Here is a 25,569-nt window from a genome sequence, read left to right on the forward strand (position 1 = left end):
AGCGGGGGGCAGGGTGGCTTTCTGCCCTGGGTGACCCCTGGGCCAGCACTCTGTGTGGACCGCAAACTTACACAGTAGTTCTGCCACACCCTCACTCCACAAAGGCACCTGATGAGGGTTGATGATAGTGAGCTAAGCGCCTCTGAGTGGGCACTCCTGTGCCTGCAGCTGTGATCAGTAGACAGCCCTATGGGGGAGGGATCATAGCTCCAGAGTGACAGCAGGCCTGCTCAAAGCTACACCGAGAGCCTAGAACTGAAACGTCCTTCAAATTCTGTGTTGCTCTCCTACTGAGACAGAGTCTCGCTCTCTTCATTCATCTAAAAGTAAATTCTTCCAAGTTTCAGAGGAATTTGGAATTTGATGGCTCCCCTTGCTGTCCCTGCTGTAAGGGATGCCCATTCTTCAGCCCTTCCCCCTAGACTATAGACCCACCGGCCAGGAATATCACATTTCCATAACATCCTGCTTTCCCATCCATCCTGCTTTAAAAAAAAAAATAAGGTCTTTTATGCCAAATTTTTGTTTATTATTTGCTTATATTCTTTAACAAATCCAAAAAGGATCTCAAGTAGCTTAGCCAAAAAACTCAAGCAATCAAACTGTTTGCAAATAGATCAAAAGCCATGACATAGAGCAGAATTTAGAATGATGGGAGGAAGTAGACAGAATTACTCCTGACATCCAGGCTCAGATAATCCTGCTCTCGGGGACTCAACAGAGCCCAGGCCCAGGGCAGCCAGGGCAGAGGAGGAAGATGAAAAACAGGCTCTTGTCCGACAGAAGGACTCACATTGATTCATCACTTTAGACAACATTCCAACCATGCAACCTGTGAGGAATGGATTTATAACACTTCACATAGGGCAGACCACAACAGAAGAAGGTGTCTGACCCACCGGAGCCTCAGGGGCAGGCATCTTCTAAATGACTCACATGGGATGGGTGTGACCTTTCCAGTGAGCATATGCACTGCTCACAGCGCCACGGGGATGGCCATGCACCCCACTCCTGTACCTTTAAACCAGGCCTGCTTACCCACAAAACACACCACACAGTCTTTGTCCAGAAGCCAACATCCGCCAACCTCAGGCATTCCAGAATAACTCACCTGGGCCAGACCCTCTGGCACCACCCTTTCCTACCAGCCTTTCATTTTCCCAGTCTTTCCAGCCTGACATTCTGGTCTTCACCTCCCATTTCTCACTTGAGCTTAACTACAGAGCCATCTCTAAATTGTTTCTGGGCTCCCCCTATTCTCTGGCTCCTCCCTCTCCAAGGGCTTCCCACCTGTTCAGGGCAGGACTGTGGAGGATCACCCAGTAAATGCTAGAAGTGGGGTCAGGGACCCTCAGTGTGTAAATGAAGATGAAACCAGGCAAACGCTCGCCATTGAGTGATAAAGACCTGGGGGTGCTTACTTTGTCATTTCATTTATTCTCTGTTCCTTCTAGAAATGCCAAGCACTTGCTATGTGCCAGGGACCAGTCTCGGAACAACTACGACAAAAGTCTGTTCCAAACAGAAGTGGGGGGTTTAGAAGTTCCAAACAGAAGTGGGGGTTTAGGAAGGAAGCATCACTCCCAGCTGGGGTTTTCAGGCAGAGGCTGCACTTGGGCCAGCCCTTGAAGGAAAAGTGGATGGCTGACAGTGGCAATCCCTCCCCCACATTCTCTACTAATCGAGCGTAAACTGTGAATGAAGAAATATGGTTGGATAAGCATAGACACCAGGAGGAAGCTGAAGGGATGAGAAGCTGAGAGAAAGGGAACAAAGGAAATATCTGGAAAGAGAAACAAGGCTAAGTGTACTCCAAATTCAAATGGGAAGAGAAGTTCAAGGTGGTGTCTGAACTTACCTATGTTTCCTGCATGGAAGGAACTGTAGCCTTAAGTCTATAGTCATGCCTAGAAAACATGTCCTCTGACAGGTTCAGCCTCCCCTTCTGTAAATTGGGGGGTTGCAGGCTTCCCTGCTGGTTCAGGGGTGAAGAATCCACCTGCAGTGCAGGAGACACAGGTTCCATCTGTCCGGGGGGTTTATAATTTCCCTGGTTCTGTCTCGCTGCAACAAAAATTTGAAGTGACAGACAGACAGACCAGTGTTACAGCTCAGTTTTATTTGGCAAGCAAAGGAACATACATCCTCTCGGTGTGAGGGTGGGCCAACCCAAAAGACACGAAGAGAAGAAAGCCCATGGCGGTTAAGTTTTGGCTCCTCTTTTTATGTTTTTTTTTTTCCTCCCCCTGAGTCTGCCTTGCGTAAATTGTGCTAACCAAGAGGGTTGTTTGCTTCACCTGAGGGTCTCACTCCGGTCCTCGGACCTTCCATTGTTCTATTTTCATGGGCTTTTCCCCTTCTTAGTCTTTTAGCCACCACTATTTTGGACTCCTTTTTTTCTGTTCTAACTACCTAACACATCCCTGGTCCAGGAGGATCCCACATGCTGAGAAGCGACTAAGTTCGTGTGTCACAACTGAGCCCGTGCTCCACAAGAGAAGCCACCGCACCACAATTAGAGTATCCCAGCTTGCTGCAACTAGAGAAAAGCCCCAAACAAAGAGCCACCACAGCCATAAATAAATACATTTTTTAAAAATGAGGGGTTGCACCAGATCTGGGATTCTTAAACACTGTGATTCAGGGACTGAAATTACATTTCTAGCCTCGACCTCTTCCTTGATTCCATCATTGACCTCCAGCTCCAGAAGCTTCTCAGGACTGATCTCCTTTAGGATGGACTGATTTGATCTCATTGTAGTCCAAGGGACTCTCAAGAGTCTTTTCCAACACCACAATTCAAAAGCAATTCTTCAGCATTCAGCCTTCTTTATGGTCCAACTCTCACATCATATACATGACTACTGGAAAAACCATAGCTTTGGCTAGACAGACCTTTGTTGGCAAAGTAATGGCCTTCAACCTCAGCGGGGCCTGGACACCCACCATGCTTTGGATTCCAGAATATCTGGCTCTAGGTGAGTGATCACACCATTGAGATTATCTGGGTCATGAAGATCTTTTTTGTATAGTTCTTCTGTGTATTCTTGCCACCTCTTCTTAATATTTTCTGCTTTGGTTAGGTCCATACCATTTCTGTACTTTATTGTGCCCATCTTTGCATGAAATGTTCCCTTGGAATCTCTAATTTTCTAAAAGGAGATCTCTAATCTTTCCCATCCTATTGTTTTCCTCGATTTCTTTGCTTTGATCACTAAGGAAGGCACAGACTTCCTGGCCCCTGACGCTCGCCCCAGGCTCTACAGAGATGAGAAGGCGGGAGTGGGGCCTCCCCATCCAACCTCCACCAAGGTTCTCTGAGCCTCTCTGATTCTCAGGCTCTTCACCTTTACCACTGGGACTAATAAACCACCTTTGTTAGCTTATCATGAGGGTAAATGGGGTGAGGTTTGAGAGTCTTAGCAGCTGCATGAAGCATATAGTAGAAGAAGCTGTGGAAAAGGACAACTCACTGAAAAATTCAGTGTGAGCTGTAAGATCTGTGAACCATAGGCTGGTGTCACGCTGGTTCTCACTGCTCTGGGGCTGGCCCTGGATCCGTATTGGCTTCTGGAGGTGGAACTCTACCTTTTGGCTGCATCAGGAATGATCCTGACTTGAGAAAGCACATCTGGGCAGGAGGCGGGGGGTGAGCAGAGGGCTTGGTGGGTGTCCAGGCCCTGCTGAGGTTGAAGGCCACTGGCAGGTTTGAGGAATAACAAAGACTCCAGTGTGGCTGGGCTAAGACCACAAGGGGAAGAATAGGAGTTTGTGTCAGAAAGCAAGGGAGGGGTGGGATCTGACCAGGCATCATCAAGGAATTGGCCTTGACTCTCTGAGACAGGAAGTCCTGGGGGCACAGGGGGCAGTGCAGGAGCAGGGGACCAGTTGGGAGGTCGTTGTATTAATCCCACAGAGAGGTGAAAGTGGTTTGGACCAGGGTGGTTGCAATGGAGAGGGTGAGAAGCTTCTGGAGAAGATGACGAAGGATAGGGAAGCCTAGCATGCTGCAGTCCATGATGTCCAAAGAGTCAGACAAAACTGAAGGACTGAAAAACCAACTCAGTTTAATCTATTTAATATTTAGTCTATTCCCTTAGCTTTTCTGCTAACACACCAAGGCATGGTGTCTGCAGGGAACAGCATCCTCAGGGAACCGGACCACACAGTTTCTGCCTCCTACACTAACGTTAGACCCTAATCTTTGTGTGAAACACAGTACTGCCATACAAAGTCCTCCAACCCCCTCTAGCCCTGACCAGAGGAGATGACTAGGACCCTTAAGTGACTGTGAGAAAAGACCTTTGGAAACAAGCTGTGGGTGAGGGGATGGCTCCAAAGTCAAATGCAGGTATGACCTTACAGATGTGTACCAGGTAGGGTTATCACCCCATTTCAGAGCAAAAGGGGGTGCTGCAATATTACATCAAGGCAAAAGGTATAAATCCAGCTGACCCAGACATGTAACACAACTGTGTTAGGAGCTCTGGGCAACACCAAGATGGAGACACTCTGGCTGCCCTCGGGGCTCACAGCCCAACAGGAGAGAAGAAGTTATATATAAGGAAAACAGAACAGACAGAAAGGGACGGTGGCAGCAAGAGTCAGACTTTAAAAGCACGGTGCAGTATGTAATCCAACAACAGTTTCCTGCAAGGAGTTTAATCACAAACAAACTTAATGAGGAATTCAGATTTGACCCAGTAATCACTGACGTTGCACCACTGAGTTTCTGTGTTCATCCTGTTTCTGTCCCTAGTAAAAGTCCCATCGGCCACTTGGCTGTGATACAGCGGGGGTGGTGGTTTTCCTGCAGTTTTTCTGTTTGTAGGCACTCTGTAGTGGCAGAGTACCACCTCCAGGGGGAGCTCCAGACCTCCCCCTCGACTTCACAGGAAGCAGGGGTCTGGTGGTTGGGCCCAGGGCACTGTGCTTCCCATGAGGGGGACGTGAAGGGACTGCTTCCTGGTTTCTTTCTCTGCCCATCTCCCCATCACTCAACCAGAGAGCCAGTAGTTTCAGGCTGATCCCAGGCAGTAGCCTCTTGGGATCCTGCCTGGATCAGGTGGGTAGACAGGTGTCTCAAGTTGGGTGGGCCTCTGGGAAGAGGTGGACCCTGTCCCTGAGTCTGTCCTTACATGCCCCCAGCACTTTCAGGGGTGCTGGCCCTACGGGTCCCTAAGGAAAGGGGTCTTGGAGGCTATGACCCGGCTTCTGCCCAGGCTTCTGGTCAGCTTTGCCAAGGGAGTTTAGTGGCAAACATGTTCTCTGGGAAGTTGGGGCCCAAAGTCCAGCCCCTTGCCAAGTCTCAGGGGCTGGAGACAGCAGGAAGGGTCTGAGGTCCTGATGTTCATTCCCTGGAGACCCAGCTAACATAATGGGCTCAGTGCCTCCGAGGAGAGGCACTTGCTGGGCAACACATGGTCATGGTAGGTGAGGACAGAGCCAAGAGCAGGAAGCTCTTGAGAGGTCTTGCATGCCGAGCCAAAAGGTCTGCACAAAGTCTCACTCTGAATTGTCCATAATAGGGGAGGTGGGGCTCTGATTTTGTGCATTATCTCTTTACCGTACTGAGATCAATGGTCCAAATGCAAATGATTTTCTCTTCACTGGTATTTACAACCCAACTTGTAACAAGGTATTTTTTTTTCCCCAGGTTTATTAACGATAGCTCATTTACCAAGCACGTGGTGCCAAAGCTCTGATACTTTGGCCACCTGATGCGAACAGCCAACTCGTTGGAAAAAGACTCTGATGCTGGGAAAGATCGCAGGCAGAAGAAGAAGAGGGTGGCAGAGGATGAGATGATTGGATGGCATCACCGATTCAATGGACATGAAACAGGGTGAACTCCAGGAGATGATGAGGGACAGGGAGGCCTGGTGTGCTTCAGTCCATGGGGTTGCAAAGAGTCGGACACAACTTAGCAAGTGAACAACAAGGAGCAACCAAGTCCCAGTGATTATTATATTATTAGGTATTGTTAAGTCCCATTTCTACAGATAAGAAAACTTAGGCTCCAGTTAATCAAACTTACAAGTGGTAAAACTAAACTTGATCCCAGGCCCTGTGTGACCCTGGATTCACACCGAGTCCCACATATTTGGTCCGTGACTGTTTGCTTTCTCTCACAGACTGGGGGCCTGACTGAGATGAATATCACCACGCACGCCCCAACTCAAGAGACATAAAATCCCAAACAGCTTGAAGAACTGAACTTGCAGACTTAGCTTTAGGAGAACACCCTGTTCTCGCAAAGCCCAGCTGTCACTCAGGCTGAACCCTTGGCCTAGAAGTCTCTGCCCGCCACCCCTCCCCCCATGTGTTCTGTTTATTGAAATCCTACCCTCCTCCCAAGCCCTGGCTCCGATGCCAGCTTCACAAAGACGCCTTCCCCAGCCCTGCCAGCAGGAATTCCTCCTGATCTGTGTCCACAGGAACTTGGCAGCTGGCAGACGCACCCACTCACACTCCACCCTGACCTCCTGCGGGTGGGGACCAGGTCTCACCCATCACTGTGCCCCACGGAGCTCGGCACACGCTCAGAGCCTGGACATCAAGTTCACAGCCTCTGGGAAGGGATGTGGCCTGTGTTCAGGGAGCTGTTGCCAACTTAACAGGTGCCTCCCAGGGCTCTTGGCACTGCCAGCTGCCCTTTCCTGGCCCCAGGAATGAAAGTGCCCCACGATGGCTGAGCCATTCTTACCCTCCCCAGAAGCAGCCAGCTCAGCCCGGGCTCCTGGCCACGGCAGCTACGGTTCCCGCCTCTCCTGCCCTGCTTGGCCAGCTCTCTTGCAGCCTCCTCCTAAGCTTTCCTGCACGGCAGGCAGTCCATCTGGGCGTCCACCTCGATTTCCTGCTTTGTGTTCCAGTCCAGCTTTGCTGAAGCCTCACTCAGGACCTGGCCTCCTCTGTCCTCCCAGGGCTGGACCCAGCCCCCAACAGTGGAAGGAGGCCAGCGCTCTCCCTGGAGCCCCGTTAGACTCCTGGGATCCCTGCCCGGCAGCCACCCTTCAGCTCAGCAGTTCAGATTCTCCTGGATGTGGGCACCAGTGGGAGCCAAGCCCAAGTTCCTGGGCCCATTTAAACCCTGCACCCAGGGGTGGACAGTCTGCAGGGCCAGCGCAGCAGCTCCAGAGTCCAGCAGACTGTCCCCCGTCACCCTTCACCCTCTCCTGCCACGGACACCTGCCTCCGCCAGGACGACAGTCACAGATGTCACACAGCAAGGGGTCCAGGCCACAGTGGACAGCCAGAGCGCTTTGGGGATTTTAGAATCGAGCAAACAGGGCAGTGAAGGGGTTGAAATGAAAAAAGAACTAGAGACTTTGAAATCCTTTCTGTGGCTTAATTATAATGAGGCTCCAGGAAAACACAGGGCGACCTCAGTTGACAAAGTTCCCAGGCGACCTCCCAAGCGGGTGAAATGATTGGCATTTTATTATCTTATTAATATTTGCACTCCGCTGTAGAATCTAAACCTTTTCTAATACACATAATTTTATAACCAGGAAAAATTGCTAATAATCCAAAGATAAAAGCAGAAAACAGACGTTGTCGGAGCTTCCTGGGATCACAGCACCCGCAGGTGTGGGGAATGACGGTAGGGCTGGGCTACCACCCTGCCTCCATCTCCCCCACCCCCTCCCATCCCCGAGCCACTTGTCGGGCAACATCAAAACCTCAGTTTCCCCATTGTCAGATGGGAATGACATATGACAGCCTGGGGAAACTGCGAGAGAGATGGGCTGTACAAGAGGGATGCCATGATGATAAGACCTGTGTCCCAGGGCTGAGGAGACTCGGTCCCGGAGTGGATGTGGGAGAGCTTTTGAGAGCGCAGTGCTGCTCACCTGGGAGAAGAAGGGGGCACTTCTCAGGGCTGCTCTGTTCAAGAGAGACATTCCAGGAATGGAAAACAAGACACAACCATCTTAATCTCCGAAGAACCACAAAACCATCTGTTAAGCTAGAGTGTGAGTGCCATCGATGTACAGAGCACTGCGGGGGAGTGCTCCCATTCCTGCCCTCCGCCTGCAGAGGGAGGCTCACTGCACAGCCGCCTCTTCGAGCGTCTGTCTGCCCAGGAAACACCGGCCCAAAGGGCCAAGTGGCAAAGGGTGGGAGCAGAATCCAGAGGCCCTTTCTCGGGCTCCCCCTGCCCCCCACATCTCCGCCTGAGTACCAATAGCAAGGTCCCATGTCCCTGCAGGGAAAGGAGCTGCCCTGAGGGTGGACGGGACTGAAGTGACAATGACGGGGCTTCGGGGAACCAGGGGCAGCCAGGAGGCTGTGTCTGCTCCATGCACACCACACACCTCACCCTCTCCCCATAGGTGAGATGGACCCCAAGCTCTCTCTGTTTCCAGGGTGTGTGGAACCCTCCAGGACCAGCCCAGCCTCTGCAGCTGGGGGCCAGACCAGGAGTGTCAAAGATGTCCTAGACATTTGGGGCAGGGGAGTGATACACTGGTGGTTTCCCTGGTGGCTTAGTTGTAAAGAATCTGCCTGCAATGCAGGAGACCAGGATTCAATCCCTGGTTTGGGAAGATCCCCTGGAGGAGGAAATGGCAACCCACTCCAGTATTCTTGCCTGGAGCATCCCCATGGACAGAGGAGCCGGGCAGGCTACAGTCCATGGGGTCGCAAAGAGCCAGACACAATTTTGTGACTAAACCACTACCATTAACACATTATTTTCACTGTGGCCAAACCCCCAGGCTTTGGAAGAAATAGCCAAGCCCAAACTCTAGTCCAGCCTCCACCTTTGGTCCCCACTTCCACTTGGGGTTATCTGAACACCCTCTACTCTTGATTTTGGGGCTTCACACAAACATAACTACCTTTGAAGAAAGCCTGGACATCTAGGATGAAATCTAGAAAACGCAGACAGTGCAATCTCTGGCTTTGGAGTCCAGGGGCCCCTGCAGCACACACATCACACCCGCTGACACAACCGTGCTCAAATGCCTGTGTTGATCCCATAACTTCAACCCTCGGGGCCTCCCCTCCTTGCCTGCATGCAAACACAGAAGGTGGCAAGCATTCCCTGCACAGGGCCTGGTAAGCAGGAGTCCTCAAATAACTCTCTGTCTTGAGGATTAAAGCAGTCACTATTTCTCTTCATCCAAGGCAAAGAAAAATGCCTTGACTTCTCGAGTCAGTTCTAAACCCTCTTCCATAAATGCAGCCTCCATCCCAGGAGCCTCTGGGGAGCAGCTGGTCCCATCAGTTCTTTGGAAGAATGTGGACACACGAATCCTCTAAGAGACCCACAGGGCCCACCTGCACTCCTCAGCCAGGCGGGGCGGGGGGGGTGGGGGGTTTGCATGTGGCCATGCCCTGGCCCTTACCCACGACCAAGGTGAGTCCGGGCGGCTCTTTGCCTGTGGGGGCTCCCAGGTGGGGTCACAGGCGTGGTCCTGCTCCTCCATGGCTGGGCTCGGGGGGACTCCACTGGCCTCCCCACCCAACGCCCAGAGAACGGTGTCTGCGGAGGCTAATTTCAGGAGCTGGGAGGCTGGCCCAGCGACACTGAGCCCAGAGCAGGCAGCTTCTCTTTCCACCCAGGAGCCCGGCCAAGTCACAAGGCTCAGGAAAAGAGCAGAGTGTTGAATTGCAAATCCTCTCCCACCTGGGCCTGGCTAACAAAACAACACCGGGACACCTCCGGGGGCCTGAAGGATGCAGAGGTCTCCAGCAGAAGCCAGTTTCTCTGGACTCTGTGAGACTGACACCCAGTCACAGGGCGTGACCTGCTGGGTACTCTTGCCTCACCACTACCTTCCCCAAGGTCACAAACCCACGAGTGCTGCCTCCAGAGGTGATCTGTGGGGAGGAGGTGTTGGGGGGAGGCACCACCTCACATGCTGGGTGCAGGGAACCTTGCAAAAGAGGATGTGCGGGTCCTGTAGTCCATTCACCTTCTCCTCTACCACTGTCGTGTCATGCGAAAGTCTTAGTCGCTCAGTCGTGTCTGACTCTTTGAGACCCTCTGGATGGTAGCCCACCAGGCTCCTCTGTCCATGGGATGCTCCAGGCAAGAATACTGGAGTGGGTAGCCATGCCCGCCTCCAGGGGATCTTCCCAACCCAGGGATCAAACCCAGGTCTCCTGCAGTGCAGGCAGATTCTTTACCATCTGAGCCACCAGGGAAGCCCCTGGTTTCCCACAGAAGCGACGAGTAATCTTTTCTCTCCATGCATGGGCACCCTTTGGGGAGTCAGGAAGGCTGGGGTCAGCGGCCCCCCATCCCCAGGGGGCAGGGGCATCACCTCCATCACACTCAGCAGCGTCTTCATGACGACTCGCTGGACCTGAGTGCTGCTTGCACACCAGGAAGCCAGGGAAGGGAGAAAATAACACTTGCAGGTACACCACCAGGCGGTCACCTGCTCTCCGGTACACGTTCTGCACGGGAGCCCTATGAGGTTACGGAAATGAAACGGGAGCTTGAAGAACTGGTCTTGGGTCACAAAGCGGGAAGTTTCTAAGCAGGGTCGGGTTGACCCCAAACACGGTGCTTGAACGTGGTTCTGATCCTGCCAGGAGCTGCGGGTTTGTGCTGATGGAGCTGGGCTCCTCGGGGCAGAGTTGTGCAGGCCTGAAGCTGGTGGCGGGGTGGGGGTGGAGGAAGTTTCTGGGGAAGATGGGGATGGGGAGGGAGCACAGGGTGAGCTGCAGGCCTGGATGAGAGGCTCCCATCTCGTTTGACAAGGACTGAAGGAGACAACCTCCCTGATCCTTAGCACAGAGGGATCCCCTGGCCCCAGAATCCCTACAGCCTGTGATGCTAAGACCGCCCACCTCCAAACACCTCTCAGCTCTACTCCGTGGGTGCAGAAGCACCGACCCTGGTCCCTACCTCCTCCCCAGCCAGACCTTCTGCCTTTCCACTCACTTCACTCCTCTTCCTCCTGCTCTCTGGAAGGGACCCTGACCCGGAATCCATCCAGGGATGTGCCAGGGGTGGCCTGGGCAGATACCAGAAAGATGCCAGGCATGTCCTAACAAACGTGATGAGTTATAATGACATCCCTTGACAGGTTGGAGGTCAGCGGCTACCCCAGTTCTGCTGCATCTGGTAAGCCACAGGAAGGTTCTGAACTCCAGGCTCCCACATGCCCAGGTCACCACGATCCTGGCCACACACTGCACAGCTGGCCTCCCTCCCCCTGGAGAAGAGCAGAGGGGGCGGAGTGGCCCCCAGCCCACTCCCTGGAATAGCTCCCACAGACTGAAGGTCCCTGAATGTCCTCAACGGAAGGGTGAAAATAACACTTTCAGACACTTCTACTGAGTTGGGTGCCCACTACTCTTACTATTTTTAATTCCTGCTGTCAAGATATTTTGAGAACCTCATGACCAATCAGCGATAAGACTGTGAGTCATTATACCAGGTCATGGGGAGCGCTCAGCTGGCTGTGTGATAGGTGCAGAGAGCTACACGGGAGCTGTGAACACAGCACACGAGTCCTCCTGCAGCCATCCCCAGGGCCAGCCACGTGGAGCCTCAGCGTGAACAAGAGGGGGCGTGCCTGGTCTTCCGGGCTCCGAGCCCAGGCGGGTTTCACACCCCTGCTTGTGGGGAGGTCAGGCTGACGGGTGTCCTGCTGCTATGTCAGGCCGATGACAGCCAGCACTGGCTGGGCTGGTGCGCTTAGAAATAGGGACATGTGTGTTGATGGGGTTCCTGGAAGCAACATGTGATGACTGAGCTGCACCATCTGAGTCACACAGACCTGGGCTCTGGGGCTGACTCGGCGCCTCAAAGCTGTTCTGACTCAGACCTTTAAGGACCTTTGTTTCCTTATCTGGGAAACACAGGGATAAAAATAGTCTCTCCGTCACAGGGCTGTTGTGGGGGCACTTGAGGCCATGAACAGAGAGTCCTTGACGAACGCCTGGCGTGTATTAGACCCTCAAAAAGCAGTCACGACTACTAATCCTTACAGTCACTCTGAGGTAGGCATGAATAGCTCCATTTTACAGACAAAGAAATGGAAGTTCTATTTTACTTTGGACTCCTGTTGGCCAGACTCTCCAACTTGTCCTCCACTAGAGCTTCTGAGGACTCCTGCACTGCCCCATGGGACCCCAGGCAGGACCACGTTGAAGTCTGCCCTGAAACACTGCCCCCTACATGCCCCGGCCACAAGAATCCGCAGGGCACCCCTTTTCCCCAGGATGCCAGGCTCTGGTTTGGGAGTCTCCTGTGAACCACCCCGCCCAGAGCACCTTGTCTGGTCCCATTTCTAAATCTTAGCTCATGCTGTGACCCACTTCCTGGAAGGTCTTTCCAAATGTGTCCACTGACTGGGCCAGGCCACATCTCCTTCCTCCACGGAGCCTTCCCTGATTTCTCCACTCCATGAAGAGACTTCCATTCTTAGGTCTTTGAGAAAAAGGATGGGAGGTTGGACCTGAGGTGTGAAATGCAGGATATCAATCCCCAAATGGGTCGATGTTCTAATCCCAGAACCTGAAAATATGTTACATCTCTGCCTCCCTCTCTGTCTCTCATAACACATACACACACAGTGACTCTGTTGTCCCCTCTTTCTCTGAGTCAGAAAACCCTACGATGACTCAGTTCTGGAGTGATGGAAACAGGGAATTAACTGTCTTTTTCCAAGGTTCAAGTAGCAAGTAAAGTTTCTGGGTCACTTGCTGGCATCAGGCCCAAAGGCGGCCTGGGGACGGAAGCTGTCTGAGTCTGCTCAAGCTGTCAGAACAGCACACCAGGGACTGTGAGGCTTAAACAGCAGAAGTTTACGTTCGCCCGGTCCTGGAGGCTGAAGTCCAAGATTAAGGTGCCAACAGATTTGGTTCCTGGTGTGAGCTCTCTTCCTGGCTTGCAGACTGACCGTCTCCTCCTCACTGTGTCCTCGCGTGGCAGAAAAAAGAGACAGGGAGAGGTGGGGCGCTCTCTGACATCTCCTCTAACGTGTGCGCTACTTGCTCAGTCATGTCCCACTCTGCGACCCCATGGACTGTAGCCCGCCAGGCTCCTCTGTCCATGGGATTCTCCAGGCAAGAATACTGGAGTGGGTTGCCATTTCCTTCTCCAGGGTATCTTCCTGACCTAGGGATCAAATCCAGATCTCCTGCTTTATCATCTGAGCCACCAGGGAAGTCCGTACACGGATACTTATCACCTATGATCTCCTTTAATTATCTCCTTACTCCAGATTCAATCGCACTAGGGGTTAAGTCTTCAACCACTGGGGAGGGGAACACAGTTCAGTCCATGGCAGAAGCCCTTTTGATGGGACCCTACATGCAACAGGCAAGCAAAGTTAGGAATCTAGGTACGCAAAGCAAACAGAACACCCAGATTCTTAGACCCAGAGACTCCTTGCCTGGCCAGAAAGCCTTGTCAATAATTCACACCACTGCCCAGACAGCCGAGAACAGTGCAACATCCTGCCTCTGGCATCTCTGGACTCATAATCCTTCCCTTCCATAACTGCCACCCCCAGCAGCACCCTCCAGTACTGGGTAGTTCTGAATTATTTGCTGCACAATTGGAAATCGAGAAATTTAGCTTGGCCTGTGACTCAACGGGCTTCCCTGGTAGCTCAACTGGTAAAGAATCCTTCCACAATGCATGAGACCCCAGTTTGATTCCTGGGTTGGGAAGATCCACTGGAGAAGGGACAGGCTACCCACTCCAGTATTCTTGGGATTTCCTGGTGGCTCAGCTGGTTAAGAATCTGCTTGCAATGTGGGACACCTGGGTTCAATCCCTGAGTTGGGAAGATCCCTTGGAGAAGGGAATAGCTACCCACTCCAGTATTCTGGCCTGGAGAATTCCATGGATGGTGTAGTCCATGGGGTCACAAACAGTCTGACACGACTGAGAGACTTTCACTTTGTGACTCAACAGGGAAGCCCAGATTTTTATTCTAACATAGACAGTGGAGGATATCAAGGATCAGAGTCTTCCAATACAGGCTGAAAGCAATCTTAACACAAGTGATGCTTTTATTCAGAAGCAAAATTAAGTTCTTGTAGGTACTGAAGAAGCAAGCGTTAGGCCCAGAGCATCCACACACGGATATGTTCTCAGAGTTTCAGCTTAGAGGGACCAGGTATGGGATTTACAACCAGAGGGCATATCAGTCACTCTCCTCTAGTCCCCTGGGGGAAGATAGAAATCCTGACCCCTCTGCACACATCTGTAGGGAGAGCCCACTGCATGTGTCATTGGTACTGAGTCTTCCTCACTCCCTTATTACCTGCATCTTACCTTCCTGCACACCGCAACTAGAGAGTAGCCCCCCACTCACCACAACCAGAGAAAGCCCTGGTACAACAACAGTGCAGCCAAAAAAACTGAAATAAGTGAATTAAGTTCTGGTGTTCTAGGTGGGTTTAGGAAAAAGACCCATGGAAGGCTTTAAAACATGTGCAATATTTCTTTTCACTTTCTCACACTGCTCCATGAGCATGACATCTTCAAAGGATAGAGAAAGCAGATATCAAGATATCATGTGGGGGCATCTGACAGTGACAGAGGACCTCCTTGAGGACATTACTGTGGCACTGAAACAGCCTTTAGCAAGAAGATGAAAGAGCCCTTTCCCAAGAATAACAGCTGCAAAATGTTGCATGCATGCTCGTTTGTATCTGATTCTTTATGACCTCATGTCCACCATCCACCAGGCTCCTCTACGCATGGCATTTTCCAGGCAAGAATCCTGGAGAGGGTTGCCATTTCCTCCTCCAGGGGATCTTCCCAACCCAGGGATTGAACCTGCGTCTTTTGCATTGCAGGTGGATTCTTTACCACTGAGCTACCTGGGAAATGCTGACATGTGGGCAAATTCTTGATCAGTTGTCCTGGGACAGTACACACAGGCAGCAGTAGAGCACATGGTACATGTGGGATGCCTGCTTATGCTACAGGTAAAGAATTGCACACAGATTCACCCACTCAATCTTCACAGAAAGTCTGCAGTGTAGATTATATTTTTTTAAATGCAGAAATGGGTTGAGAGAGGACAAAAAATAACTTGCCCAAGGTCACACAGCTAGTAAATGGAGGCATCCGGCCCAACTCACCGTCTCTTGGGTCCCCCCAAAACGAGCCCACCCTCCATCCAGCACGTGTCTCCCCCGCCGGGGAACTGAACTGAGAAACGTAAGCACAACTCACAGGCTTACCCTCGCGGTCCTGCGCCGGCTCCGGGGCACCCTTCGCGGGGCGTGTCCTCCCATTCTGGAGGTTCCCAGAGAGGAGGGGAGGCGCTGGCCAACGGGGCAGCTCGCCCAGTCTCCGGGCAGGAAGAGGGAGGGAGCGCAGTCTCGGGAACGCGATGGAGACTGGCAGCCCGCGGGCCCCGGGACCCAGCCCCGGGCCCGCGCTGAGCCTGGACGCGCGGCTGGGCGTGGACACGCGCCTCTGGGCCAAGGTGCTGTTCACCGCGCTCTACTCGCTCATCTTCGCCCTGGGCACTGCGGGCAATGCGCTGTCCGTGCACGTGGTGCTGAAGGCGCGGGCCGGGCCCCCCGGGCGCCTGCGCTGCCACGTGCTCAGCCTGGCGCTCTCCGCCCTGCTGCTGCTGCTGGTCGGCATGCCCATGGAGCTCTACAACTTCGTGTGGTTCCACTACCCCTGGGTCTTCGGAGACCTGGGCTGCCGCGCCTACTATTTCGTGCGCGAGCTGTGCGCCTACGCCACGGTGTTCAGCGTGGCCAGCCTGAGCGCCGAGCGCGGCCTGGCCGTGTGCCAGCCCCTGCGCGCCCGAAGGCTGCTGACACCGCGCAAGACCCGCCGCCTGCTGTCAGCCGTCTGGGCCGCCTCGCTCGGCCTGGCCCTGCCCATGGCCGTCATCATGGGGCAGAAGCAGGAGCTGGAGACGGCGGGCGGGGAGCCGGAGCCCGCCTCGCGCGTGTGCACCGTGCTGGTGAGCCGCACCACCCTGCAGGTCTTCGTCCAGGTAAGCCGGAGGAGCGACCCCACCGCCTGTTTTCATCTCTCACGCTAGAGAGCAGTCAGAAAGTTGGGTCTCACTGCCCGATTTAACAAAGATCTGGGCAGAGACTTGGCCAAAGCGAAACACTAAGAGAAGTCCAAACAAGAATGAAATAATGCCATTTTGTGGCGACACGGATGGACCTAGAGATTATCATACTGAGCGAAGGTAAGTCAGAGAAAGACTAATATTACACGGTATCGTTTATATGTGGAATCTAAAGCATAACATAAATGACTAAATGCAGAACAGAAACAGACCCTCAGACCTAGAAAATAAATATATGGTTATCAAAGGGGAAAGGGAGGGAGAGACCAGGGATAAATTGGGACTATGGGATTAACAGATAAAAAGTACTATATATAAAATAAGCAAGCAACAAAGATTTGCTGTATAGCACAGGGAATTATTATATTCAATATCTTGGAATAACCTATATGGAAAATAATCTGAAAAATATATATGTATGTATGTATAACCGAATCATTTTGCTATATACCTGAAACTAACAGTATTGTAAACCAACTATACCGCAATAAAAAAAATAAAGAGAATTACAGATTCGAACTCAAGACTGACTCTGAAGTCTTCCTAGTCTTGCAGGAGTGGTGAGCAAACATGATTGGGTATAAGAATTACCTGGAGAGCAAGTAAAAAAAATGTAGATTTCATGACTCACCCAATCTTCTGCTTTTCTATTATCACCCAAACTAGTGATCTTTAGCCCCATGACAAGAAAAACTAGTTTATTGGGTCAGTGTACAGATAGAAAAAGAGCCCTAAACATTCAGTGTTAATGAAGGATTTCAAAAGAAATATCAACTGCTGTATTAATAGGAATATGGGGAACTGTGGAAATAGGAATAAAAACGCAATAGGAAAGCATTACACTTGCTTTCAAAATTGCAAAGAGTTGAACACAACTGAGCAGCTTAGCATGCACACACCAGAAGTATAAGTACCCTGTCAATCAGGGTTGATAATCAACCAACCTCATCTTGTATTTTTCAATCATGCCTGGAGTCCTCTCTTCTGCTCCAGCACCTTGCCAATGCTACCCCATCTTTCCGCTCCTCTGGGGGACACCCAATTTGGGGATCCCAGGTCTCCCTCTATGTTGGTTCAGAAGCTTATTTTGATGGAACATATGCTCTTGTAACCTCTTGAGACCTGAGAAAAGGTCCATAGAAGGTAAAAACACTTTTTGAGAATTTACATGTCTGAAAATATTTCATTTTATCCTCTCACAGTGCAGCTGGGCAGAACATTACAAGATGGAAACTGTTTTTCCTCACAAATTGTAAAGCATCAGTCTATTATTTTCTAGCTTCCTCATTGCTTTGAGTGAGTCTAAGGCCAGTTGGTGATGGACAGGGAGGCCTGGCGTGCTGCAGTCCATGGGGTCGCAAAGAGTCGGACACAACTGAGCAACTGAACTGAACTGAAGGCCATTCTGGTTCCCCTCCTTTGTATGTGCCTTGTTTTATCCCTTTGGGAGGTTTGGAGACCTACCACTTATCTCCAGGTGCTAAATGTCATAAGATGGTGCCATGATGTGGGTTTATTTTCATCCATTGTTCTGAGCACCCACACGCCTTCCAGTCTAGAAGTTCACATCCCTCAATTTTGGGAAAACTTTTTGAAAATATAGTTTTATTGACTTATGGCTGGGCTGCCTCTTCATTGATGCATGAGCTATTCTCTAGTTGTGGCAAGCAGGGGCTCCTCCCTAATAGCTGTATGTGGGCTCCTCATGGTCGTGGCTTCTCTCGTTGCAGAGCGACGGCTCTAGGGAGTGTGGCTTCAGTAGCTGCTGCACATGGGCCCAGTAGTTGTGGCTCCTGGGCTTAGAGCAGAGGCTCAATAGTTGTGGTGCATGGGCTTAATCGCTCTGTGGCATGTGACATCCTGCCAGATCAAAACTGTGTCTCCTACACTGGCAGGTGGATTCTTATATTTTTAATTAATTTATTTATTTTAATTGGAGGCTAATTACTTTATAATATTGTAGTGGTTTTTGCCATACATTGACATGAATCAGCCATGAGTGTACATGTGTTCCCCATCCTGAACCTCCCTCCCACCTCCCTCCCCACCCCATCCTTCAGGGTCATCCCAGTGCACCAGCCCTGGGCACCCTTTCTCATGCATTGAACCTGGACTGGCGATCTATTCTACATATGATAATATACATGTTTCAATGCTATTCTCTCAAATCATCCCACCCTCGCCTTCTCCCACAGAGTCCAAAACTCTGTTCTTTACATCTGTGTCTCTTTTGCTGTCTCACATATAGGGTCATCATTATCATCTTTCTAAACTCCATATATATGCATTAATATACTATATTGATGTTTTTCTTTCTGACTTACTTCACTTTGTATAATAGGCTCCAGTTTCTTCCACCTCATTAGAACTGATTCAAATGCATTCTTTTTCATAGCTGAGTAATATTCCATTGTGTATATGTACCACAGCTTTCTTATCCATTCGTCTGGCAGGTGGATTCTTTACCAATAAACCACTAAGGAAGCCCTGGGAAAACTTTCTTAAATGTGTTTTTTTCCCTACATTATAATTTCCTCCACTGTTTTATCTATTTTTCTTTCCAGAATGGCTATTATTTAGATAGTGGGCATCCTAAATGCCCCCTGTTTTCATATCTTTTCTATTTTCACTGCTCTCTCCTTACTTTCTAAGAATTTTCTCAGCATCTGTAAATCTGCCATTTACAGCAGCAGCCCCCCCAGCCCTGCTCCTGTTGCTGCAGATTCCTGGGCCCTCGGGCACACCTGAGGACCAGCGGTCACCGAGCCTTGGAGCTACTGCCATAACCCTTGGAATCACCTTTTCCAGGTGAATGTGCTGGTGTCCTTCGTGCTCCCTTTGGCATTAACCGCTTTCCTGAACGGCGTCACCGTGAGCCACCTGGCGGCCCTCTGCTCCCAGGTGCCGTCCCCTCCCACCGCAGGCAGTTCTGCCCCCAGCCGCCTGGAGCTAATGAGCAAAGAGAGGAAGACACTGCCCCTGGGGCACCAGGCCACCCTGGTGAGACGCAAGGACTCCCGCCAGATCCATGGCCTCCGGCGCAGCATCCAAGTTCTCAGTTAAGTTCCTGGTAACCCCGCCCGGAGTGGAAGGGCCAGACCAGGGTGGTCTCCATCAAACCCTGGCCACATGGCCTTGAGCTAGTTCCTGCCTCTGTCTAGGTCTCATTTTTCTCTATGCCCTGGGGAGTTATACAATCACCAACAGGCTTCTGTAAGGTACAGTAGTATAGTTAAAAGAAGGAATGGGAATTGTGTACACGAACCGCCCCCGTCGGCTCCAAGGGGTGGCACACAAAGACGAGCAGATGCCTGGCTGCTTTTCAGGGAGTCTGGTTGTTCGGATGGACGTGAGGAACCGATGTATTTAAGGACCTGCAGGCCAGGCATTGTGGGCGCAGGCCAGCTAGGTCTCCAAATCCAGTTCCCCACTAACTATCCACTTTCTCTGATGCGATGTTGATCTATGTGTTTGTTTTTTTTTAAGTATCTGGGCAAACTTGGCTCTGTAAGGGCAACTTTAAAGGCCCAGGAAAGCAGAGGTCTCTCCAAGCACCTGTGTGATCCAGGCACACACAAAGGTCCAGAGGACAGAGGAAGGGACAGGGTCTCTGCTGCCATATGTATGTCACAGTCTTATGCACAGGACTGAATACAGGAGCTAAGTGTGATGTGATGTGCCAGGTAGCAAAAGCAGCACGTGAAGGGCCTGGACTTCTTTCCATAGACAATGGGCCATCACTGAAAGAGCCGGGGTCCAGGAATGACAGGGGGACTTGCTCTTGAGATATACATGCTCGGCAGTCTTGCCGGACAGGCTGTTCAGTGCTTCTCAAACTTCCGTGCACGTAAGAATGCTTGGGGAGAGTTGTCAGACGTGGACCCCTGGGCCCCCATCCAGAAATTCTGATGCGTCTGGTCTGGGTGTGCCTGACAGTCTACATTTCTAACAAACTCCCAGTTGAGGTGGATGTTGCTGGTCCAGGGACCTCGGTGGATTAGAGAATGGGTTTGCCACCCAGGGAAGGAGGAGAAGGAGGGAAGGGAAGGAGGAGAAGTTTATGTCAATAGGACCAGTTAGGAGACTGCTGTCACAGTCCAGTGGAGGGAAGATGTGGTCCCCTGGGGGTGGGCACAGTGGAGGTGGGGAGAAAGGGAGAGAGGAGAGATGCTAGGGAGTAACCTTTTAATAGACTGGATCTTGGGGGTATTGGAAAGAGAAGACTCCCTGGCTTAGTTGTCAGATGGACAGTGGTGCCATCAATCAACCAGAAAAAGGGGATACAGGAAGGGAGAGGCTTTGTAAGGCAGAACATTTGAGTTCTATTGTCTATGCAGTTGGGCTTCCCAGGTGGCGCTAGTGATAAAGAATCCTGTCAATGCAGGAGACACAGAGGCATGGGTCCAATTCCGGGGTGGGGAAGATCCCCTGGGGGAGGGCACAGTAACCCACTCTAGTATTCTTGCCTGGAGAATCCCATGGACAGAGGAGCCTACAGTCCATTGGGTCACAAAGAGTCGGACATGACTGAAGCGACTTAGCAGGCACACACGCACACACATCTATGCAGTTAGACAACCAAGGGGGAATATCCAGCCCCGAGTTGGGAGTATATTCTAGTGGCCAGGAGGTTATAGATGTTGTAGAAGTTTCTAGAACATGTCAGTGGACCAGTTAGGATTAAAGTGGACATTCACTCAGAGGACAGGGTAACAGCAGGTTTGGGGGCAGATCCAGACAAGAGTGGGGCTTTCCTAGTACCTCAGTTGGTAAAGAATCTGCCTGCAATGCGGGAGACCTGGGTTGGGAAGATCCCCTGGAGAAGAGAAAGGTTGCCCACTCCAGTATTCTGGCCTGGAGAATTCCATGAACTGTATAGTCCATGGGGTTGCAAAGAGTTGGACATGACTGAGCGACTTTCACCTTCACTTTCTTTCCAGACAAGAGTGTGCCAGATAACCTCAAAGTCTCCTGCCAACCCCTAGACTCCAGGAGGAAGCTCTGGGGAAATGCTGTTGTCACCTCAGGCAGCTTCCGCCCCCCAGAGTTGCCTAACTGCTAATGTGTTCGCTGTCTGTCTGTCTCTCCCCACCTGTCCCGCAGGAGCCATTGTGGCCGTGTATGTCGTCTGCTGGATGCCGTACCACATCCGCAGGCTCATGTACTGCTACGTCCCTGACGAACGGTGGACTGAGTGAGTGAGCGGAGGAACCCCAGCTCATGGGGGGCCGTGGCGTGGGGCTAGGATTGCCTGCACTCTCCAGGGGAACCCCCTGGTTGCTGGCCTCTCCAGAACTCTGGTCTCCATTCTAGCTGGCCCTGCCCAGTCCGTTATCCCAAAAGTTTCCAGTTCAGGGTGGGGAACCAAGCATCATCTAGAAAACTCTCTGAACTGCTCAGGCCGTGTGAGCGGCAGTCAAGGCTTCGGGCCTCCTGACTCCAGGATGGAGAGCTGCCTGCAGGTAGGGAGCAGGGCGAAGGCCATGTTCTCACAAGGAGGGAGAGAGGGTGGAGACCTCAGAGCTGGGATCACATGAGCTAACAGAGGCCCCTTAGAGATGAGACCATGCGCACCCCTTTCGTGACACAATGGGAGAAAATCCAAGCTGAGAATCCCTTCTCTTCCTTTTGGAAATCACTGTACCCTGATAGTAAGCGGAAGTCAGACATCTGAGAGGAGAGAGATCTTATGTGGCCTCCAAGGAAATAGCTGTGTCAATAGATGACTCGTTCTCGAGAGATGCAATCTCCCCTACACACAGATACACAAGTACATGCACACATATGCACAAGCGAAGGCACACAGGTGTACCCACACGAGCGCACACATGTGCACACATACATATGCACACACACATAAACACACAAGTGCACACACATATGCACAGGTGTGCACACACATGTGCACATATACATGAGTGCACAGTTATGCACATATGCACACACAAACACACACACAAGTGCACGCACATACACCAACATGCACACAGGTACAGCCCTTCCCAAGGTGGCCAGGGGTGGGACTTCTCAGAATGCCTCTCTCCCCTTCATGAAGCCACATCTCCCTGACCTCACGCAGCAGCACGAGGCTCCCCACGTCTCGAGAGCCCAGACCATGGTCCCTGCCCATCAGCAGGTATGCTTTTCACTCTGCAGGTGGCTGGGCCTGGCGGCCGGGAACAGGGACTCCGATGCTGGGTGGAGCGTGGCAGCCAAGGGCAGCTAGTGCTGATGGAACATTTCTTGAATTCACGTTGTGCTTCTTGATCGCAGGAAGCAGGCCTTCTTGACCTGGCCCTGTGGAGGGAGGGGGAGACGCTCCCAACAGGAAGGGGAGGACCCGGCGGGCAGGCAGCAGGCCCTCTAACCGGCCTTCCGGGTTTCCCTTCCAGCAAGCTCTACGATTTCTATCACTACTTCTACATGGTGACCAACACGCTCTTCTACATCAGCTCGGCAGTGACCCCTGTCCTGTACAACGCGGTGTCCTCCTCCTTCAGAAAACTCTTCCTGGAGGCCCTCGGCTCCCTGTGTCGAGAGCACCACCCCATGGAGCCATTCCCCCCGGGGACCCCAGAGCCCCGCCCGAGTGGGTACAGCTTCCAGCTCTGGGGCTCCCCCAGGACCCCCAGCCTGGATGAAATTGAATAATGAGCAGAACAACCCTGACTGCCTAGCCCTCTAGTGCTCAGCAATTTCAACACTAATAACTCAAGCCGCGTGATCAGGCGGACCTAAAGGGAACCCAGCTCTGTCGCTGACCAGCAGTGTGCCTACAGGCAAGTCACTTACGCCTCTTAGCCTCAGTCTCATCTGTATGAAGGAGCTGAATAATACCCGTCTTTTCCTGCTGTTTGACAACTACATGCTTAGTGCCTAGAGCATAATAAAGAATATATTTTCGCTGCCATTATTTTTGTTGTTACTGTTGTTACTACTATTCTTTTTTTATTTCTGCTCTCCTAGAAGTCCACCAGCGTTTACAGGTTGTGGACTCAGACATCCCATGAATTTTCGCAAATGACAAATCAACAGCACCCAGAGCTGACTGCATTGTTAGGTCACATAGGTCGTAGTAAAATCCTCTAGTCTTTCCCAGTAAGGGAGCAGCCATTCACCTTACCAGGGTGTTCTGTGCGCTCTGGAGAGCCTGCGGTCACCAGCTGCCCTCTCTCCTCTGGCCTGCATGTCCACCTGCTCTGAAGGACAGCCCTGGATGCTCTCCAGCCAGCATGGTGTTCAGAAGAGCTGCATTTCCACTCTTCTCATCCAGGCAGGCTCCCTCCAGTCCTCCATAGCCCCACCCCCTCCCCTGTCTGCATAGTCTTGACACGCCAGCCTTGCTCCTAAAGGCTTGTGAGGCCTGGGCCCACAGAGAAAGGGAGGTTTTCCTGTGAGTGTCTAGAAGCTGCTGATGCCACAGGCCTGCGAAGGGGCAGGAAGAGAAAACTGGGGCACAGAATAGAAAGACCCAGAAAAGGTTCTTTCTGATGAACTGTATTGATGTTTCTCCGAACTGAGTCCAACTCCTGATCCACCATCACCTACCTGTTTCATGTCAGAACCAGCACCTGTGCACACACACCACATGCACACAATCACACAGGCACACCACACGCACCACGTGTGCACACAGACACACCACAAACACACCACGTGCATGCAATCACACAGACACACCACACACAGCATATGCACACAATCACACAGACACGCCACACACACGCACACACACAATCATACAGACACACCACACACACGTGTGCACAATCACACAGACACACCACATGCACACAATCACAGACACACTACACGCACCACGTGCATGCAATCACAGACACACCACAAACATACCACGTGCATGCAATCACACACACACACCACACACACACATGAGCACAATCACACAGACACACCACATGCACACAATCACAGACACACCACACATGCACCACACACCACGTGCACACAGACACACCACACACAATGTGCACATACATGCATGCACATGTATTACACCACATACTTGACACACACTACACACACGCACACCTGGACGGCACCCTGTTTGAAGTGAGAAGCTGGAATGGGCCAAGGAAGACAGGACGTGCGGTTGGAGGAGGAAGGCCCAGCCTGGGCACATGGCCTGGGGTGCTGTACAAGGACCGCTGCGTGACTGGGAGGCGACTATCCCAGCCCCCAGCCCCAGAGGCTGTGAGAAAAGGCCAGAGGCAATGACCACACACTTCACGGGGAGCCTGCACGGAGCCAACCACCCTCCTTGTCAGGGAAGAAGAGCGTCCTGGAAAGGAGTCGCCCAGCGCTGGTCTCGGGGACCTCCTGTCAGGTGGCTCTGCAGTCAGGCATAAGGCCGCCCGGGGGATGCACAAGGACATGCTCCAGATGGGCATGTGGAGGGGCAGCCCCTCTCTGCCCTGCGTGGCTGGGCTGTGGCTCTGGCTAAGGACCCCTGTGGTTGTCAGTTGCTCAGTCATGTCTAACTCTTTATGACCCCATGAATTGCAGCACGCCAGGCTTCCCTGTCCTTCACCATCTCCTAGAGCTTGCTCAGACTCATGTCCATTGAGTCGGTGATGCCCCTGTTGTTTTTGGTCAGTCACTAAGCCATGTATGACTCTTTGAGATCGCATGGACTGTAGCCCACCAGACTCCTCTGTCCAGGGGTTCTGGCAAGAACACTGGAATGGGTTTCCTTCTTCAGGCAGGGATTGAACCTGCATCTCCTGCATTGGCAGGCAGGTTCTTTACCACTGAGTCATCTGGGAAGTCCTGTGGTCTGATCTTAAAGGCCCATCTCTGAAGCTCTAGTAAAGAATCCTTGTCTTCAGCTTCTGATGGTCCCCAGCAATCCTTGGAATTCCTTAGCATGTAGATGGACCACTCCAGTCTGTGTCCATGGGGCCATGGCATTCTCCCTGTTTCTCTTTCTCTTCTTATAAGGACACCACTTACAAATAGATTAGGAGTCTACTTGACTCCAATATGACCTCATTTCAACTAACTACATCAGCAACAACTCTATTTCCAATTAAACTCACATTCTGAAGGACTGAGGGTTCAGTTCAGTTGCTCAGTCATGTCCAACTCTTTGCGACCCCATGGACTGCAGCATGCGGGCCTCCCTGTCCATTACCAACTCCCGGAGTTTACTCAAACTCATGTCGATTGAGTTGATGATGCCATCCAACCATTTCATCCTCTGTCATCCCCTTCTCCTCCCGCCTTCAATCTTTCCCAGCATCAGGGTCTTTTCTAATGAGTCAGCTCTTCATATCAGGTGGCCAAAGTATTGGAGTTTCAGCTTCAACATCAGTCCTTCCAATGAATATTCAGGACTGATTTCCTTTAGGATGGATTGGTTGGATCTCCTTGCAGTCCAAGGGACTCTCAAGAGTCTTCTCCAACACCACAGTTCAAAAGCATCAATTCTTCAGCGCTTAGCTTTCTTTATAGTCCAACTCTCACATCCATACATGACTACTGGAAAAACCATAGCCTTGACTAGACGGACGTTTGTTGG

At 51.7% G+C, this 25,569-nt stretch overlaps 2 protein-coding genes across 3 annotated transcripts in view; one reads left to right on the top strand and one right to left on the bottom strand.

The window, feature by feature from the left end:
- LPIN1 (lipin 1) overlaps window positions 1-9,516 on the bottom strand; it is a 128,546-nt gene extending 119,030 nt beyond the window's left edge. The window contains exon 1 of one of the 2 annotated variants that reach the window (XM_043469333.1): window positions 9,354-9,516. In XM_043469333.1, coding sequence (XP_043325268.1) covers window positions 9,354-9,434 — 81 coding nt within the window. In that variant the 5' untranslated portion in view covers window positions 9,435-9,516. The remainder of the gene's footprint in view (window positions 1-9,353) is intronic. The other variant, XM_043469334.1, reaches the window with a different exon arrangement.
- A 5,788-nt stretch (window positions 9,517-15,304) lies between these two features.
- Window positions 15,305-22,938, top strand: NTSR2 (neurotensin receptor 2). Its single transcript, XM_043470502.1, is given in 5 exon segments — window positions 15,305-15,944; window positions 18,837-19,086; window positions 21,132-21,222; window positions 22,421-22,595; window positions 22,597-22,938. Coding segments are annotated over 5 exon segments (1,257 nt in total). The 5' UTR covers window positions 15,305-15,320; the 3' UTR covers window positions 22,714-22,938.
- The last annotated feature ends 2,631 nt before the right edge of the window (window positions 22,939-25,569 follow it).

Source organism: Cervus canadensis, chromosome 5, assembly GCF_019320065.1.
Source record: "Cervus canadensis isolate Bull #8, Minnesota chromosome 5, ASM1932006v1, whole genome shotgun sequence".
In the NCBI taxonomy this organism is placed as follows: Eukaryota; Metazoa; Chordata; class Mammalia; order Artiodactyla; family Cervidae; genus Cervus; species Cervus canadensis.